The 21,173-nt window shown below is 35.9% G+C and overlaps 1 protein-coding gene across 4 annotated transcripts; it reads right to left on the bottom strand.

The window, feature by feature from the left end:
- Positions 1-1,025: 1,025 nt before the first annotated feature.
- LRIF1 (ligand dependent nuclear receptor interacting factor 1) lies at positions 1,026-20,843 on the bottom strand. Of its 4 annotated transcripts, none has more exons than XM_024990026.2 (4): positions 20,543-20,843; positions 6,030-7,539; positions 4,601-4,873; positions 1,026-3,599 (listed from the first exon to the last, which is right to left on the bottom strand). In XM_024990026.2, the coding sequence occupies exons 1-4, from the start codon at positions 20,608-20,610 to the stop codon at positions 3,141-3,143; spliced, it is 2,310 nt and encodes a 769-aa protein (XP_024845794.1). In that variant the 5' UTR covers positions 20,611-20,843; the 3' UTR covers positions 1,026-3,140. The 4 variants fall into 4 exon arrangements, with proteins under 4 accessions (XP_024845794.1, XP_024845795.1, XP_059741026.1 ...); XM_024990027.2 differs by having other exon boundaries at positions 6,030-7,531; XM_059885043.1 differs by lacking the exon at positions 20,543-20,843 and adding an exon at positions 9,436-13,453.
- Between the last annotated feature and the right edge of the window lie 330 nt (positions 20,844-21,173).

Genomic DNA, 21,173 nt, shown 5'->3' with positions numbered 1-21,173 from the left:
TGGAGCAACAGAAACACATCTTGCTTGGTATGTACATAGGTGTGTGTATCACTTCAGTTGCACAGTTGTGTCTGTGACCCCATGGACTGCAGCACTCCAGGCGTCCCTGTCCATCACCAACTCCCAGAGCTTGCTCAACCTCATGTCTATCGAGTTGGTGATGCCATCCAACCATTCATTCTCTGTCGTCCCCTTCTCCTCCTGCCTTCAATCTTTCCCAGCATCAGGGTCTTTTCAAATGAGTCAGTTCTTTGCATCAGGTGGCCAAAAATATTGGAGCTTCAGCTTGAGCATCAGTCCTTCCAAAGAATACTCAGGACTGATTTCCTTTACGATGGACTGGTTTGATCTCCATGCAGTCCAAGGGACTTGCAAGTCTTCTCCAACACCACAGTTCAAAAGCATCAATTCTTTTGTGCTCAGCTTTCTTTACCGTCCAGCTCTCACACCATACATGACTACTGGAAAGCCACAGCTTTGACTAGATGGACCTTTGTTGGCAAAGTAATGTCTCTGCTTTTTAATATGCTGTCTAGGTTGGTCATAGCTTTTCTTCCAAGGAGCAAGAAGAGTCTTTTAATTTCATGGCTGCAGTCACCATCTGCAGTGATTTTGGGGCCCAAGAAAGTAGTGTCAAATTTCAATGACTTATAAATTGTCAAATGCTCTAACAGGTCAAGTAATATAAAGACTAAGCATTGACCATTAGATTTAGCAATATGTTGATATTTGAAGACCTTGAGAAAAATAGCTTTAATGGAGTGATAAAGCTAAAACCCTAATTTGAGTGAATTTCAAATGAGAAATAAGAGTTTGAGACCATCAGTATAGATAAATTTTGAGAATTTTGCTCTAAAGGATTCAAGCTACATTCCATATTATGGAATTTATTATCAGAAAAAAATGGGTGCTTGATAATTCCATGAGAAGCAAAGCCTTAATAATAAAAGCAGAAAGCATCAAAAGGAGGAGGTAAAGTAAGAAAATGAAATGAAATGAAAATGGATGCAATATGTCTATTAGGATGATTTTAGATGATTTTATTTAACAAATACTGATACATCGCTGTCAGGCACTATCCAAGGATTTATAAATACAATTAATTCAAGAAGCTTCTGATTCCCAAAATTCATTTGAGACTGCCCTTTTCCCAATCTTTAATTGTATTAAGACATGAGCCCACAATTTCACCTTCTTCTCTGTTTATACTGTTTCCCTAAGTGAAGTTATTCAGACCAATGGCTTCAAATGGTACCTATTTACTGATAGCCTTTAATTATGTATACCCAAGCTCCAACATTTAATATTTTAGCTTGATAGGAAAGTGAAATTTTAATATTTTGGATTGTTGTATTTGCAATTTTCCCAAAATGGACATGTACTGCTTCTTTTTTTAAAGCTTAAATTTTTTTTCAAAGGAGGTAATTAATTCATGAACTAATCTCCCCACAGATAGATAAATTAAGAAGACTGACAACTGACCACTGGATCTAGCAACATGGTAGTTGCTGGTGTCCTTAACAAAATCTAATATGGTGGAGAAGGGGGAGAAAAATCTGCCTGGAATAATCTGGCAGTTCCTCAAAGTTAGGGTATGGCCCAGCAATTACACTCCTAGGTATATACCCAAGAGACTTGAAAACATTATGTCTACACAAAAACATATACCCAAACATTCAGAAAAACATAGCAATATAACATCCTAGTAGCCAAAGTGTACACAACCCAAATGTCCATAAACAAATGGATAAACAAAGTATGGTATATCCATACAATGGAATATTAGCAATTTAAAAAATTAAGTATGAATGCATGTGACAGCACAGATGAACCTTGAAAATATTAAACTAACTCAAAGAAATCAGTCACAAAGGAAAATATACTGAATGGTTCATTCCATGCATATGACTGTCTAAACTAGGCAAATTTATAGAGACAGAAAGTGTATTGTTGTGTTGCCAAGGGATGCGGAAAGAAGGGTCTGGGGAGACTGCTAATGAGTATGACGTTTTCTAGGTGGTAATGAAAATGATCTAAAATTAGATCATGTTGAAGGTTACACAACTGTGTGAATAACTACATTTCAAAAGGGTGAAATTACAATATGCAAATTACCTTAATAAAGTTACAGAAAAAAGCGGGGGGGGGGGGGGGGGCAAGAGAATCTAGTTGACACTCAGTTTGCATTTGTTTTATTCCCTCTCAGTATTTTCTGACTTTCTGTTTTCTATTTTGTTGCCAATGTCCAGGTTTTATTTGACCTTACTTCCAGAAATTTATTATTTCTTAAAAATAACCTTTTCCTCCTTTCCCTTAATCCCTATCTCTACAACTCTCCAAATCAAAGATAACCAGAGATTAAAATGTCTGGCTCTATTAAGAAAAGCTACACTTTACAATTTTAAAAAGTATTAAATGTGGCCATGTTCAGATTTACTTTTCACACAATCTTAGTCATATATTTACATATTTCAAAAAACGGAAGCATTTGCCTAGAGATAACATACCACTTTAAGCAAACAATACATTATCTAGCCTGAATTCTAAAACCCATTTTGTATCATATGAAACTACTTTGTAAAAGTTACAAAACATCCCTCACTCTTGAAAAATGTTGGAAGTTTTTAATGCTGCTGCTATAATACATTTTCTTTCATGAAATTTAAGAAAAACTTACAACAATGGTGAGTAGAAGGTATTGTCATTTTATGGGTAAAGAGACATATAAAGATACAAGCCCACTGGCAAAGCTAAGTTTTAAGTTGATTTCCTATCTTGGATTATATAATTTTAAAAGTACACAATAATTAACTATTGTTGGAATAACATCTGGGCAATTTAGCTAAACATACAAATAACAAATATTCAAACAGGGAATTCTAGTTGAAGTAATAGAAAAATAGAAAATTTTTCCTTCCAAAAAAAGGTACCTATAGACAAAGATTCAGATATCCCATGAGTTATTCATAAAAGTCAAACATGAGTTAATCTTTTCTGTATTTCTTACATAAAATTTTACAATCAGCTGATGAAAAGACAACTTTTACATTCAAAAACACTTTCAGAATGCCCTATAACAATGCAAAAGTATATGAAAAAACATAGCTATTTCACTGATGCCTTTAAGAACAGCCATTTTATTATTTTTGATGCATCTTCTTACGCATTTCTTCAAGAGCTGCTTCTTTCTCTCTCAGCACTTGCTTAAGTCTTCTTATCTTTTCATCTCTAATGGTTTCTTCTAACTCTGGTGGTGTCATTGGAAAAATATCTTCAGTATAATTTTTATTAAAGGAATGGCTTTGTTCAAAAGCTGTACTTGAGTTCAATATGTCTTTTTCTTGGTTTCCATGAGTACGGTGCTCTACCTCAGTTCTATTTTTTTCTCTGGTTTTGTTGCAGCTTGTGAGGATGTTATGGTTTGACACATCTGAAGTTGGTAAAATACTGCTAATGAGCTGGGAACTGGTGACATTAGTTCCTCCATTTATAGTTGTGTTATTAACACTACTGGTTCTTCTCTTCTTTGGGTGATCCATCTTCTTAGTGGTTTTTGCTTTTCTTTTCTTATCAATACCCTGCTGCAGTTTTGAGTAAGACTTCAAAAGAAAAATAAAATATTATTGCTGTTTATTGTACTCTTGAATTTAAAAATATGTCCAGTTACAAATATTTAGCCATTAAATTTAACTCAACAAAACTACTGAGAACAACTACAGGAAGAAAGTAATGTTTGCCACTGTATGGTATCAAAGTGAATGGCAATGTCCCAGTGACAGTCACTGAGAATAAATTGCCTATTTTCCTGCTTAAGTCAACTAATAGAAGCTATATTGATCTACAATAAAAGCTTAACAATCATTTGTGAAGAGCCTAAGAAATAGAATTTATCTAACATTTTTTTTCATCTGCACAGTAGGCACATATGAAATTATCACTGGGAAAGGTTGACTGGTTTCTGATCTGAAGTTCAGGATATTCAACAATAAGGAAACATTTATAAGTAGAATGACAGTAGGCAACGTTACAGGGATTTTTTGGTTCATCATTATTGTGTAGATTTCTCTTAAGGCTTATATTAAAAGCAATACTGTAGTGAATATCTACATGCTTATATTTTCCTTACATTTCTGTCATTTATTTTCCTTTTTAAATTTTTTTGGCCACACTGTGCAGCTCAAGGGATCTTAGTTCCCTGAGTAAGGGATTGGGTCCTCGACAGTGAGAATGTGGAGTCCTAACAACCGGACTTCCAGGGAATTCCCTAAACAACATTTTAATTAACTGGAGATATCTTTTTACTTGTGCACATCTTATTTTCTTATATGTTTTGGTATAATACATATAGACACAATATTGGTAAGAACTATCATTCATATTAATGCATAAGACTAAAAAATAAAAATCAAGAAAATTAATACATTCATGTATCTTTGGAATACCTATAAAGGATACTTTAAAATCTATTACCTGTGTTCACGTGTGCACGAATTCCCCATCCTGAACCCCCACCCATGGCAGATGCATGTTGATGTATGGCAAAACCAAGACAATATTGTAAAGTAAAAAATAATAATAATAAAAAAGGAAAATCTATTACCTGTTTTCTCCCTTCCTCCTTCACTATAAACTCTGCCTCTTTGTAAGTTTCACTCTTCACCAAAGGGCTAATGGAATCAAAACCTTCTCCAGAGCCCAACTGCTGAGCAATCCGAGTAAGGCACACTCTCAAATCTTTAGTGATACCAAATATCTTTTTAAGTTCAGCATCACTCTTCAGATATGACACCTTATTGCTTCTTCGTTGAGAACTGTTCTTGTCATTTCTTTCTTGAGTAACTTTTTCTAATGTTGATGCCATCTCATTCTGGATCTGGAAATAGGAAAAGAAAACACACAAACAATACTGCCAATTACTTAAGCTATTTTATCACACTAGCAACTAAGTAATTACCTCATCTTACTTAAAATGCCATGCTTTAAAGTCCTAAATGGTTGGATTGCATTAGTCTTACGTTACCACCCACACTTGGAAAGCTGAACTTTACTGGGCAAAACCAAAATGCTCCCCTACAATTTTACTTTCTTGTACTAGGAAGGTAACAGGCAGTCAATTCTCAAACAAATGAAATGAGAATACAGACTAATAACAAGTTGAAGATAATCTATATGACATTGTTGGAAATTGTCATTTTTTGAAAAACTCTTACACCTTTAATCAATCGTACTTAATGAGAATTTACCTCCTTATATCCCTGGAGTTCAATGAATTCTGTACAAAAGGGGAAAATACTGAGATTATTAAGTAGACCTCTAAGTACAAATATTTAGAGGTCACACATACACATATCTTAAGTAGAACAAAAATAATTATGTGGATATGTTGGGTAACTGAATGAGGAGTCAGAAAGAAGGGCTAGAAAAAGGAAAAGGAAACTTGTATATTAAAAAAAAAAAAAATCAGGATGTTGATAACTTTTTTCCACATATGAATGAAAGGTGTTAATTAGTCAAGTCCTACCCTTTCCACCATCTACCTAAAAAACTGCCAGATAGCTCCCTACCACAAAACAAACAAATCCCAGCTCTCCTCTATGCCTAACATTAATCTCTTCTTATACTAAAAGTAAGCTCTTAAATACATGTATGTATATGTACTTATGTGTACAAATATAAGCATGCATATATATATTTACACACATAATTTTACGAAGCTTTGACTTCACATTATCCTTCTCCAACTCTTCTGAATCTTGTTGCTCTGTGATTTGTCTGTTTAATTTTGCTCTGAAGATTTGGCATGCCAAATGATTCAAGAGAAAAATACTGTTTGGTTTCTATTACACTTCTCAAACATTTCCCTCAAATGAAAGCTTTGGCTTAAGCATTCACCTGTGTATGATATGTATTCGATGAAAAGGAGGATGGGAGAGGAGGTAAAATGAGGTATCATAGATAACTAAGAATCAAGAAAGAAAAATTTTCTATATACATAAGATAAAAAGAACACCCTGACATGGGAAAATTACCTTTGGTTCTTGGTCTCTGAAAACACACTGTTGTGAAGTAACAGTTGTTGCATCAACAGAGGAACTTATTTTCTCTATGCTCTGGATGATATTTCCTTTCCTGGGGGCATTTTGTCCTGTACTAAATCCATCTGGTAAGACTGGCTTTGAGAATAAAGTCTTACTCTGCTTTAAGTAGTTAATAGATTGGTTCATACTATGTGGGTTTGGGGCAGAAAGAGATGGTTTCTCCACTTTCTTATTCTTCTCTGCCCTTAAATTGGCCATGGAAGCAAGCTGAGTATTTGAAACTGATTTTGTCTCCATCTGGGAAGATTTACTTTTAGCCAAAACAATATTTACAACCTCTCTGGATATTTCTGTGACTGGACTTGAACTCACTATCTGTGATGCATCTTTTCTTGGTGGAATATCAGAAGAAACTGAATTCTGTTTGTCAATTAGTGATGGCAAAACATCTGTCCCCTTTTTAGCCAAGAGATAGACTTTCCCATTAAACATAACCAAAGCATTATCTTTAATAGGCATACTTTTGGATTGTGTCCCAGTAGGACTGATGGTACTCAATGGTGGCATATTTACAGTATTATCTCCCAAATTTTTTCTATCTACAAAAGTTTTTAAAATCTTTGAAGCCACATTATTTGAAGATTTAACAGGAACAAGAGATGGAGTGCAAGGCTGTAGATTTTCTTGAAAAATCCATTTCACTGGAGCAGCTTGAGAATGCTGACCACCTTTTAACTGTGTCTCTTTAGCAACATTCATTGGAATCTGTGTGGTGTTTAATATCATTGGCTTTGCTATTTCTGTAACAGGTTTTGGGTAAATGTTTTGAAAGTTCTTGGTAACTACATTTTTCACTGTATTTACAGGAGATACATAAATAACAGTAGGTATTTGGGAGGGCTCAACTGTTCCTGAGGTACTTGTGGTGGCAGTTGCAAGTATCTTTTGCTGAACTGAAGGAGGCAATGATGACGCTGGTACAGATTTCACTTCAGCATGGGCTGGAATCTGTAAATGATGCCCAGAAGGCAAAACCGGAGACTTCACAGTCATTGGGAGATTCTGGGTATTTACTAAAATGTAAGATGAATCATTTTGTGTTGAAGAGGGAGAAACAGCAAATGTTTGCATGGTGAGTCCATCAACTTTCACACCATGACTCTGAACTTTAGAAACTGATGAGGTAAAATTTTCAGTCCCCACAGAAGTAACTCTAACTTTTTCTGCTGTATCTACTGTTCTTGTAAGAAAATAGTTTGAAGAACTGGCTGGCTGAAAAATGGGCAATTGAACTGATGCACTTGTGGAAGAGCTGGAAATCTGAGTCTGAAAAGTAACTTGAACTGGACTTCCTGTATTCCCTTTCAAAGCATCAGACATGACTGAAGATTGAACTAGTGGCATAAGATTTCCAGAGGAATTAGGAATTGGAAGTAATTGCAGAAGGTTTTTTCCATCCGAGCCAATCGTCTGAACTACTTGGTACATGCAGCCTGAAACACTTAAAAAAAGATTGAGTAAATAAATACAACATACTACATGGTATATACATTTTATTTAAAAACAAGTATTTGTAAATATTATTTTTTAAAAGTAAAAGTTTATAAAATATAAGTATGTAATTTGACACTTTGAGTTTTCAAAGTGAAATACTGCAAAAGAAAGATTTTGAAGTAGAAGAGATAATCAAAGATATAGCAAGCTTTGATTTAGATCTTCTCATATGATTAGGCAATGCATATGAGATACTAGCACTTATTCTTAAAACTAAAATTAGACTTTCCTAAGGTTTTATCTTGTATAAAATTTCACCTACTAGAATATGCTCCTCTTAAACCACATATTCTCCCTTCTTTCTTAAATTCTTTCCTCTAGTCCTTCTTCTTTACTATTACTGACCATGATTCTCATTTTACCTCCATTTATGTCATTCTATTTCCCTCGCTCTTTTCTTTCCCTAGCTAATCTGTTCTGTGTTCTTCCCACTGATAATGACAAGTTCTACTGTCAGCTATTCTTTTGCTCAACACATCTCTTAAGACACCACCTTCATGTGCCACATGTCTGGAGACTAAACTGAGTTACTCATGTAGGAAGCAAATTCTTCTTTGATGTCAGTACGTTTGACATTTAGTACTAAATAGCTCTTGGTATGGCAATTACTCATATTAGTTTCAACTGTCTGTCAATCCATATTTTAATAGCAACATCATTTCAGCTGAATGGCTTTCAATGAATATGGAATATGAATGACATCATTCACTATAAACTATCAAATACACTGGAAGTCAGTATTCCTTTTTAACAGCCTATTTTGATCCTGATAGTTATTAGCTATTACTTAGCACAGGTTGTCTGATTTTAAAGAAAAAATCAATACATACCAGTATCAGATCGTATAATTAATTATCTGTAGATTAGTTAAATGCAGACACCTAAAGCTATATACCTAAAACCAACCTTCAGCTCTTGGAAAATACTAAACCTTTAGTATGGGAATCAGGGTCCTCACACATGCTAATTAGTTATTAATTAGTTATTCTTCATCCACCCATGTAACTTAAGTCTCAACATAAATGATATTTCCCAGAAGATACATCCTCTGGCCACTTTTAACTACCCTTGTTCCTCCTTCATAATTAATAACATTAATTAATTAACTTTCTTCAGGGTACATACATCACAGGTTTTTACCATATCTTAATTTTTTTTTCACCAGTTTATGTACTGTCTCTCATGCTAAATTCTAGCAATATGGGTACAGAGTCCATGTCCTATACAGTTAACACGGCTTTATATGACTAAGATCAGATGAAAAAAAATTAAGAATGAAAAACAATGAAATAATAATTAGAATTCTCAGTAGTGTAAAGGTATGTTTTACTGCCTAAAGGTGTTTTTTAAGCCTCAGGTATTAATACAAATCAAAGTAAAAAATTCTATGCAGTACACAAGCTAAGAATGCTTTTTTAAAATCTTTTTTAAAAAATCACAAGTATTTTGTGATACGTAAAAATTATGAATTTCAAACTCACTGATGGACAGGGAGGCCTGGTGTGCTGCGGTTCATGGGGTTGCAAAGAGTCAGACACGACTGAGCGACTGAACTGAACTGATCCATAAATAGTTTTATTAGTACAGAGTCACCCCTACTTTTTATGTACTGTACATGGCTACTCTCATGCTGCAACAAGAGTTCAGTAGTTGCAGAAGAGATCATATAGCTTATATAGCCTAAATATTTACTATCTAACCCTTTACAGAAAATGTTTGCTAGTTTCCAATGTAGTTCAACCCACAATCCCTAAAAGAACTTAAACTGTTGGGTACATGAACATGTAAATAGGCAATTATCATTGAGATGATGATCTATTTGTATGACAACAAACATGCTTACTCCTTTCTTATAACATTTTCTTCCCAAGGCTTCCTAGATACCATATTCTTCTATATTTGTAGTGGTTCCTCAGTCTTCTTTGCCAACTCCAATCCTTGAATCAGCCTTAAAATGTTGGAATTCAACAAAGTTTAAAGTGAACTCTTCCTACTCAATAAGCTTTGCCCCAGATGATTTATTTTATATACATGACTTAAATTACCATTTATATATCAACAATTCAAATATTTATATCTTAGCTCTTTTGAGTCAGGCTTGTATGTCCAACTTCCCTCTTGACATTTCCATTCACAATCTCAAACACACCTAAAACTAGACACAGTCTTTTCCAATGTTCTTCCTTCAGTAAATGGTATCCCAACTATCTTAGATCCTAAATCTAAACAAGTAATTCCAGCTTTCTAACAAGTAATTCCAACTTTCTAACCATATATACCCAACCTATCTCAAAATCCTGTTGATATTATTTCCTACCTTTCTCTTGATCTAGTCAACTGTTTCCAAATCAGTCGTTCCCACCCCAGTCTATCTCTGGCTTGGTCTGTTATAGTAGCTTAACAACCAATCTTTTCTTTAGTCTATCGTCTTCTCTTCAAATTACCTAGCACTCTTAAAGCTGGCTGGCCCTTCCCTACTTAAAATGTTTCATCAGCTTCCCACTATCTCAGTGGTAAAAAGGAAACCAAGAGATTCTGAGGCAATTGAAGACAAAGGAAGAAAGAGTTTCAAGAAAACTAGGTAATTCCACTGAAAATTTCTGAGAGACCAAATAGAAAGCAGATTAAAAATGTATACAGGAATTAATGGCATGAGGATCACTGATGGCATTAAAGGGCAGTTTTGTGTGGAAAGAAGTCAGTAGGAGTGAATATGAAGAAAGAATATGAAAACAGCAAAGACAGATAACACTTTGATGAACTTTGGATGTAAAGGGAAAGAGAAAAACTGGCAAGTAGCTGGAAACTAAACGGGGTCAAAGAGGAGTTTTGTTTTTTTTTTAAATGTTAGGTGAACTAGAGCAGCAGTCCCCATTCTTTTTGGCACCAGGGACTGGTTTCATGGAAGACAATGTTTCCATGAACCAGGGTGGGGGGATGGTTTCAGGATGATTTAATCACATTACATTTATCATGCATTTTATTTCTATTATTATTATATCACTTATTACATCAGCTCCACCTCAGATCATCAAGCATTAGATCTGGAAGCTGAGGATCTCTGAACTTGAGCATGAATACTCATGTGAGTCACCTTAAGGGAGAGACTGGAAATAAAGGAGAAAGAGGGACAATTAATAATGTAAAGTTTGAAAAAGAGGTAGGAAATTGAGACCACAAGTCAGTTCAAGAGACTAAAATGGAGGAATCAACCTACCTGACTTCAGGCTCTACTACAAAGCCACAGTCATCAAGAAAGTATGGTACTGGTACAAAGACAGAAATATAGATCAATGGAACAAAACAGAAAGCCCAGAGATAAATCCACGCACCTATGGACACCTTATCTTTGACAAAGGAGGCAAGAATATACAAGGGAGAAAAGACAATCTCTTTAACAAGTGGTGCTGGGAAAACTGGTCAACCACTTGTAAAAGAATGAAACTAGAACACTTTCTAACACCATACACAAAAATAAACTCAAAATGGATTAAAGATCTAAACATAAGACCAGAAACTATAAAACTCCTAGAAGAGATCATAGGCAAAACACTCTCCGACTTAAATCACAGCAGAATCCTCTATGACCCACCTCCCAGAATACTGGAAGTAAAAGCAAAAATAAACAAATGGGACATAATTAAAATTAAAAGCTTCTGCACAATGAAGGAAACTCTAAGCAATGTGAAAAAACAGCCTTCAGAATGGAAGAAAATAATAGCAAATGAAGCAACTGACAAAGAATTAATCTCAAAAATATACAAGCAACTCCTGCAGCTCAATTCCAGAAAAATAAACGACCCAATCAAAAAATGGGCCAAAAAACTGAACAGACATTTCTCCAAAGACATACAGATGGCTAACAAAGACATGAAAAGATGCTCAACATCACTCATTATCAGAGAAATGCAAATCAAAACCACAATGAGGTACCATTTCATGCCAGTCAGAATGGCTGCGATCCAAAAGTCTACAAGCAATAAATGCTGGAGAGGGTGTGGAGAAAAGGGAACCCTCTTACACTGTAGGTGGAAATGCAAACTAGTACAGCCACTATGGAGAACAGTGTGGAGATTCCTTAAAAAACTGGAAATAGAACTGCCATACGACCCAGCAATCCCAATGCTGGGCATACACACCGAGGAAACCAGAATTGAAAGAGACATGTGTACCCCAATGTTCATCGCAGCACTGTTTATAATACCCAGGACATGGAAGCAACCTTGATGTCCATCAGCAGACGAATGGATAAGAAAGCTGTGGTACATATACACAATGGAGTGTTACTCAGCCATTAAAAAGAATACATTTGAATCAATTCTAATGAGGTGGATGAAACTGGAGCCTATTATATAGAGTGAAGTAAGCCAGAAAGAAAAACACCAATACAGTATACTAAAGCATATATATGGAATTTAGAAAGATGGTAACGGTAACCCTGTATCCGAGACAGCAAAAGAGACACAGATGTATAGAACAGTCTTTTGGACTCTGTGGGAGAGGGGAAGGGGTGGTATGGTTTAGGAGAATGCCATTGAAACATGTATAATATCATATGTGAAATGAATTGCCAGTCCAGGTTCGATGCATGATACAGGATGCTTGGGGCTGGTGCAGTGGGATGACCCAGAGGGATGGTAGGGGAGGGAGGGGGGGGGTGCAGGATGGGGAACACGTGTACACCTGTGGTGGATTCATGTTGATGTATGGCAAAACCAATACAATACTGTAAAGTTAGAACACACACACACAAATACGAGAAAAACTTAGCTAGAAAAATAAAAAAATAAAAAAGATGCAAAAACAAGTCTTTCAGCAAGAGTAAGCTGACTTTAGAAAATATCAGAGTCATTAGACACTGCCCCAGAGAGGTAGGTAACGATCATTAATTTACAGTTATACCAACTGTGCTGGTTAGTCTCCTTGTTTTACCAGGCATAGCCAAAGAGAAAGTGTTATCACTAAGTTCACCCAAGGTTGCAGTGGCTTCAGAAGGGTGTAACAAAAATCAAAGAGCAGCAAATGATTTTAGGGTATTGAAAATTTTTTTCAAATAATGAAATGCAGAATCTATACTAGATGGGATGAAAATGAGAATATAAAATCTAACATTTAGGGAGAAAGGGGATTCCCTGGTGGTTCAGACAGTCAAGAATCTGCCTACAATGCTAGAGAGCCAGGTATGATCCCTAGGTTGAGAACACCTACAGAAGGCAATGGATACCCACTCCAGTATTCTTGCCTGGAGAATTCCCCAGACAGAGGAGCCTGGCAGGCTACAGTCCATGATGTTGCAAAGAGTCGGACGTCACTGAGCAACTAACATTTTCACTTTTTCACTTTCATAGGGAGAAAATAAAGGGAATAGACTGAAGGGCCAGATAAAAAAGTCAGCGTGGGAGTACTTAAAACAACTAAGCTAAAATACAGGAACTGTGGTGTTTGGAAAGCAGGATGCCTAAAACCAAAATTTTGTAAATGCAGCAATTTCATCTGATAACAACTACAGAAGTGGATTGATGGTGATAGAATGGAGAAAACATTGAAGAAAAAGATCTGTGTACTGAAAGACCAGGTGACAAAAGAGATTACCCATACAGATGCTGAAGTCATTTGGATTAGAGAGATGATTAGGATGTGGGTGCTTACATTCAGTGACAGGAAGTGGGTACATGGTGTTAATGAACCACAGTTAACTTTCTGTTGCTGATATGCTAGAAAGTTGACTTGAAGCTCATGTCTTCTGCAATCTATTTTCCTTCCATATTCTACTACACCTTATTTTCGAAGATTACCAAGTATGTCCTCACAGTTAAATCTGGCTTATTCTTTGTCTTCATTTCCTAGGTGCTCTCTGCTGAAGCTAACACTGGTAGCTAATTATCTGCCTATCTTGAACCTCTTCCTAACACAGTTTCCATTGTGTGCAGTATTTGTTTTGTCTTTCTGTTCCGTTTCTTATTAATTTTCTGCATTTTAAGCATCCAACTATGACTACTCCTGAAAGTACAGTTCTTCACTATTTTTCTTTCAAGACATTCCTTTGTAAATCAACCATATTTCAATTAAAAAAAAAAAAACAAAACTTTTTAAAGGCATTCTTCCATAAAGACTGCATCAGGGTAACAGTTCAAAGCTTCTATTATCTTAAATTATCTACTCTGCAATAATGACTCTATTATTTATCTCTCTTCCTATTCCTTAATATTTATCTCAATTCCATATTTGTAATGCCTGACCAAATATTTTCACTTCTAAAACCATTAAAGTTAAAATTACTCTGTACTGAAAACTAATACTTTCTTACCATCCAGTCATGTGTCAGCATACTATTTTCCAAGTCACTTAGGTCTTAAAATACCTAGTCATCTCTATCTTTACCACCCTCCTTATTCAACTTTAATTCAGAGTACCTTGTATAGATACCTACAAAGGATAAACATACAATAAACGTATACTGAATGAATCACCAAGTCTACATTTTTTCCCCTTTTTTACACCTCTTCGTCATATTCTCTTTCTTCGTCGTCACTTCTACTTCCTAGATCAGACCTGTATCACCTTGTGTCCTGTCCTCATTATCTCATCCCTATATTTTTTGGCTTTGACTTTTAAACTAGATTGCTTGATTGCAGCCATTATTATGATGTATCTCTGGCAGACTAAATCATTGTTTTCATCCTGTTGCCTTCTTGCTCAAAGTTTCAATAATTCATCACTGCCAATTCAGTTTGATGTTAAAATCATCTACAACCTAGTCTCAACCAATCTTCTATAACATCTCAACATAAAATCTCTGGTCTTATCATAAAGGTCTTTACTATTCTGGATTGTCCCATGTACAATATTTACTCTAACTATTCTTCAAGGGTTTTTTTTCCTTCTCTAACAATTTAAAAGTTATAAATTGAGGACCAATGCATTTTCTCTACGAAATATCTTCTAGACACTCAAACTCACATTAATTTCTCCCAACTTGGTATCCTGAAAGCACTCTTGTTGCCATTAATGCCAGGAGTTATATAATGCCTTCTGTATTGTCTTTATTAGTTAATTTTTTTAAATGAGTAAACTATTGTTTTCCTCAGTAAGGCTGAAACTCCTTATGGTCAGAGACTGTATCATTTATTTTGTAATTATTCTTCCAATACCAAGCACAGAAGGCCCTAACAAAATTATATAAAAAATAATGCAACTCTTTGAAATATTTCAAACATATTAAAATGCCTCAACACCTGTATTGTTTAGTTAATGTATTTCATCTGTCAGTAATATCTGGCTAACAGATTAGAAGTTTCAACAGAACAGAATCCATGCTTTTATAATTAATTATTTGCATAGCGGAAAACACATTTTGGACTTCCCTGGTGGCTCTGATGGTATGGAATCTGCCTGCAATGTACAAGACCTGGGTTTCATCCCTGTGTCAGGAAGATCCACTGGAGAAGGAAATGGCAACCCACTCCAGTATTCTTGCCTGGAGAATTCCATGGATAGAGGAGTCTGGCAGGCTACAGTCCAAAGGGGTCCCAAAGAGTGGGACATGACTGAGCAACTAACACGTTTAAGGGCTTCCCAGATGGCACTAGTGGTAAAGAACCTGCCTGCCAATGCAGGAGACGTAAGAGTTGTGGGTTCGATCCCTGGGTCAGGAAGATCCCCTAGAGGAGGAAATGGCAACCCACTCCAGTATTTTTGCCTGGTGAATCCCATGGACAGAAAAATCTGGCCAACTACAGCCCATAGGATCACAAAGAGTCAGATACCACTGAAGCGACTTAGCACACACGTAAACACATTTTAATTAGCACAGCAGTTAAGCAAATCACACAGGCTTCCAATAGGTCATTCATATACTTTATTATATGACCCCTGTATTCATTTTATAAAAAATATTTATACTATGCAAACTCTTTTTAAATCTAATCCAGAGTTTTTCCCTCTTTTCCACTTCCCCTCAAAAAAGGGATGGAAAATACAGTCTCTTCTATGTCAGTATACCAGTAGAGATTTATATGATCTGCCAGAGACCTATTCATATCTATGTTCTCTATACGTAATAGAGCAACTGGCACACTGTTAACAGTATTAGCTAAACTGAATCCTACAAGCTGTAATTTTTAAAAAATCCATGATTTCCTAGTAATAAATGGAATGAGTTCTAAAGATTAAACTGAAATGCAGAATGCTAAGGAAAGAAGTGATAAACCAGGATGAAATTCATACTTCTTCAATCACTGTACATTTTTTTCAGATACAGAAGAGACATTCCATTTAAGATACTAAAGATTATATTCTTCTAGCTAAAGTTAGAACTAAAACTAGAGCCAGATTTTGCATCCCATGTTCTGGTTAGGCCACTTAAAGAATAATAAACATGCTAATTACTTTAAATCAATTAGGATTTGAACTGAGAAATTACTTTGGAAAGTTAGTTTTAAGATTTTAAAAGAGAAGAGAGAAATGTATTAGAAGATTACTGGCTTCTAATCCTAGCTCTCCCAATTATTAATTGACTTTGGTAAACTTACTTAATTTCTTCTAATCTCTCTTTCTTTATTTGTAAGTTTTGCTATAACTGGTTGGGATCCTGATAAGCTCCCAATACATGCTAGACATTATCTTGCATTAAAATATTATAATTTCTGTCCAAGATCAAGTAAATGAATCAGGTAATCTTATGAAAATATGAGAACTTTAATAAAAGATATTAAATAAACTTACTATATAACTTTTGACATTTTTGACTTTTCATTTTGAATGAAGCATTTACAGATTTGATACAGAATCATAAAAATTTTGCAGGTTAGGACTTTCCTGATGGTACAGTGGATAGGAGTCATCCTGACAATGCAGGGGATGCAGGTTTGATCCCTGGTCTGGGAAGGTTCCCCACATCACAGGTAGCTAAAGCCCACGTGCCACAACTATTGAGTCCACATTCTAGAGCCCGTGAGCCACATCTAACGAGCCCCTGTGGTGTAACTACTGAAAACGATGTGCCTAGAGCCTGTGTTCAGCAACAAGAGAAGTCAGCACAATGGGAAGCCTGTGCACCGTGACCAAGAGTAGCCCCTGATCACTGCAACTAGAGAAAGCCCGTGCTCAGCAACAAAGACCCAGTGCAACCAAAAATAATTTAAAAAAATTTTTGTAGGTTAATAAACATTTTGTAGATAATTTCACAAAATTTTCAACTGCTAAGAGATTTTTTCCAACTTACTCTCTATGATTATTATAATAATCTCTATAATTATTCTCTATTATGTACACACATAACATATACAAATGCATAATATAATAATATATATGATAATATATTTCATATGACATCATATGTATAACAAGTTGTTATAAATAGTTGTCATTAACTCTACTCTTTATAAACAGTCCAACAAGGTAGGTACTGCCATTCCCATTTTATAGTTGAGAAAATGGAAGTTTAGTAATATTAAAGAACTTATTCAGAATGACATGCTTTCTTAGGGAATCCCATTCACTTTCTTGTATTTACTTTAGCATAACCTCAATATGGTCCTCAAAATTCATGCATAAACTGAGATATTAATGAGAAATAGATTTCATTTAACCAGTATAGTATGTTTCTCTTACACACACACACTCAAATCACATAAACAAAGATAATAACAACTGTACAAAACTACATGCACACCAAACTGACAATGAAACATTTTATAACCAAACCAAGTCCCATACTGAGGACACCCATTTAGCTCCCTATTTAAGAACAAAGGGTCAAAGGCGGATAGAAGCCAACTGCCAATCACATGGCATCCTAATTCTTATTATTGTGGGATATATTATCACAGGCTTTTATTATAATTCTTCTAAGCTGATGACTCACAAGTCTCTTTGTGAACTCTGACTCTCAAATTTCCAGCTTTGACTCTACCTGAATTTCAGATTCAAGTATCTCACTGATTGCTTTCTTGGTGTATTCCTCATCTCAATTAATTTGATAATATCTGCCCAGAAAACTGGCATAATTGACCCACTTTTCTTCATACCAATTCACTGACAAGATCTGCCCATTTGCCTTTCTGTATTTCTTTGAATCCAACCCTTGCTCTACATTCTAGCACAGACTTTCAGAATCTCTGAAAGGACAACTGAAATAGAATCTTTATTCATCTGACTCGGCACCTCAAATCCACACTGTCATCAGTTACCTAAAAAGACATGTGACTATAACAGTTCCTTTCTTAAGATCCTCAGAAGGGTCTCCAATGGAGAGAAGTCTAATCTTTTTAGCAAATCCTTATGAGCTATCTATTTATCCTGCTTGTAGTATAGACTCCAACAATAAATACCAATTACTAGCAATACATCATACTACCTTTTTTTTTTTTTAATCAATTTCCTCTGCCTGGGTATAGCCTTCATTTATCTTTTACTTGGACAGCTAATACTTAATATTCCCCAACTCAGCCACTCCAGAAACCTTTCCCACAATTTCCTTTCTCTATGCCCTCACAGGATCATCCTGTGCATATTATTATTAACAAGTGTATTATAATTCCCCCTAGATGTTAATGTTTTTCATGGGCATGGTCCATAGCCTATTCTTTAATCAGTCTCTCCATTTAGTAAAGTCAGTCACACCATAGGCACTCAGTGAACAGCTTTTAACCAAATGTTTTAACTATACTAAGTGATGAACTAGAACATGAACCTAGGTCTCTGTAACTATCTTCTTTCTCTAACTCTATCAAGGTCTTTGTACCTCAACTGTACCATTCTGACTCCTGGTTTTCTCTTTACATATAAAGTTCAAATCTAAATAAACTTAATGCCTACTATCACAGATATCTTCCAGATTTCTCCTTTGTATTATAAGATTAAGTTTGGCTTTTACATTTTATACCCTGATGAATTAAACACTTTTAAAGCAATCAACATTCTGTATTACATTACTGAAAGCTTTTACAGCAGGAAAGAGGTAACTCAAGAAAAATCCAAGTATCCATAGAAAATCATATAATTTTAAGCTTATAAAAAATGCTTTTGTACAATAAAAATATCATCAGATATGTAAGACCATGAAGCTTCCAAAAAACTAAAGAGCTGACATTAATCCACGTATTTACAAAAGTATCTTTGAATGTCCTGCAGATTAATTATAAAACAACAGAATCAAATATGCAAACAGTAACCAAAATAAATGTCAAAGAGCTTCAGAAAGGCATCTGGCAAATGTCCCAAATATGTGATTTAAAATCTTAAGGACTTGAAGAAAAATACATTCAAAGATGATAAAAATAATGTATAAACCAATGAGTTAATTAACTCCGAATAATTGATAAATGTAGAAAACATAATTCAATTTGCAATGTTTTTAAATATAACCAAAAGTAGAAACAGGATAATTAAGTACACAATAAACAAAAAGTAAGGTTCTTACTCTAATTTCTGGTATTTAAAAAGAATGAAACCCTGAAACAAATTGTATTAAACTAGGATAAATCAAACGTTATCAAATATGCAGGTATTAAGACAAGATAGAAGAAATCAACAACCATTAAAGACTAGTTCCATTTTTGCGTATCCACACAAGGCACTATCTCTGCTCTTTCCCTCAACTTCCACCAAAAATAAACCAACAAAAAACAGACATGCACAAAAGCTGGCTCTTGCTATGATCTGAAATACAATGGCTCTTTCTTGGCAGTTTTCAATGCAGTTATAGCTAACCACTTTTGATGACCATTTCGTTTTAGATTATTATGCATGCTTAAGTGTTTATCACAATTAGGTTTCGTATCTATTCGTAACTACCTACTTCCTGGGCTAAAATTTTTACAGAAGTAAAATCGTATCCTTAAAATTATAATAGCTAACATTTAAACAACGCTTTTCTATTTTTACTGCACTAAGTATTTTAGTATATTCATTCTTTTAATCCTTAAAATACCTCTGGGTGTTCTTACTTACAGACTGGAAACCAAGTCATTTGGCCTCACAAATAGTAACTAGCAAATCAAGGATTAAACCTAGTGATACTGTTTTCTTCAAACATAAACGCTCTTCCATGATTTTTACATCTCCATTTCTATGGTTTCTTCTTCACATTTTCTTCTACAGGGACTCAAACTTTTTTCTCACCACTTATTATATACTCACAAACCATTGACAGTTTAACTTAAAATATTCTACCTTAGGTAACAATTTTGTTCGTTTTATTTCATCTTGAATAATATGTTTTTAAAAAATGAGTTAGTGATACACTATTATCTAAATTTACAAATAAGTGTCTAAGAAATATAGGAATCTACCTCTGACAAATGTAGTTCCTTTATATATACATCATTCTCATTACACCCGCTTCAAATACGCTGTTCCAAAGGATTTTACATGATAATTCCTCTATTTTCATTTTTTAATATCTTCAAATAAAGCTATCATTTGAAAAATTTTTTTTAAAATTAATTCCCTTATTCCAAAACAAATTTTCAGTTTCTATATTCTTATCAATTACCCCCCCCAAAAAGCCTTTCCTTCCCACAAACTCTTACATTACAGCTATCTTCCCTGACGGTCCAGCGCCACCTGTGCTGCACTTGCTAATCCGCTCTGATTGCTGCGTGTTTTTCTGCGAGTGCGCGAGAATCTTCCAGAAGATTCTGGTCATACAGGCGCGCCGGCCATGTTGATTTTCCTCTCCCATGGAGATCTACTCTGTCAGCCTATGAAATTCAGACGCTGGAGTCCTGCGGCGCCAGGGCAGAGGCTGACTGCGTCAGACTCTGAAGGGGGACGTGCTTTAAGGGATCTAAGCGCCAAACTGCCGCGCACTTTCCCTGGAATGCTCACCCAGAGGGATCAAAGGCGTCTGAACTGCAGAACCTCAGGAAACGACGGCCGACTCGACATCCTGCTAAGAGACTGGAGAGGGGCCGCCGGGTCGAGGGAGATTAGAAACCGGTACTTACCAATGCGAGGCGTTGCCTGACTTTTCCTCTGTAGGTTTCAAGAAGACCCTCTGTGGGTTATTGGACATTTTATAGGGTTGGGAGGGGCCAATACATCCAGGAAAGGGGGCAGTGTCGGGGCCGAGGTCCTCCAAGGGACGAGAATGAGAGCGAGAGCGAGAGCGAGAGAATGTTGGGCTGGAGTTGTCCCGGAGCAATTCAGAGGGGTTCGAAGATGAAAGGAGAGAGATGGCAGGCTTTTAAGAGGGTGTATCCTTAGGCTTCGGAGGGAGGCGGCGCAGCCACTAAAAACCGGAAGAATAGAAGAGACTGACGGGGCGGGTCCGTCCCTAGCCTCTCAGAGAAGGGTCTCGAGTCTCCACCCACTCAGCGCCTGGGACTTCGCTCCACAGCCGCCCGGAGTCAGCGCTGGAGGCGTGGCCTTAATGGCACCGCCCCTATGGGTGCTTGGTCAGCCTTAAAGACCGAGCCAGAAGGGCCCGACCGACCCCGCCCACCAAAGCCGCCAGCTAGCAAAGCTCAGCCTGCCAGCTTCCTGTATCGTCACATCCGGTCGCCAAGATGACTGGCTCGCTAGCGCCCCGCCCTTATACTTCGATCCAATCAAAGGTGCTGTCTGCCATCTCTTCTT

This window comes from Bos taurus, chromosome 3 (assembly GCF_002263795.3).
Source record: "Bos taurus isolate L1 Dominette 01449 registration number 42190680 breed Hereford chromosome 3, ARS-UCD2.0, whole genome shotgun sequence".
In the NCBI taxonomy this organism is placed as follows: domain Eukaryota; kingdom Metazoa; phylum Chordata; class Mammalia; order Artiodactyla; family Bovidae; genus Bos; species Bos taurus.
This window is presented reverse-complemented; position numbering and strand designations above follow the sequence as displayed.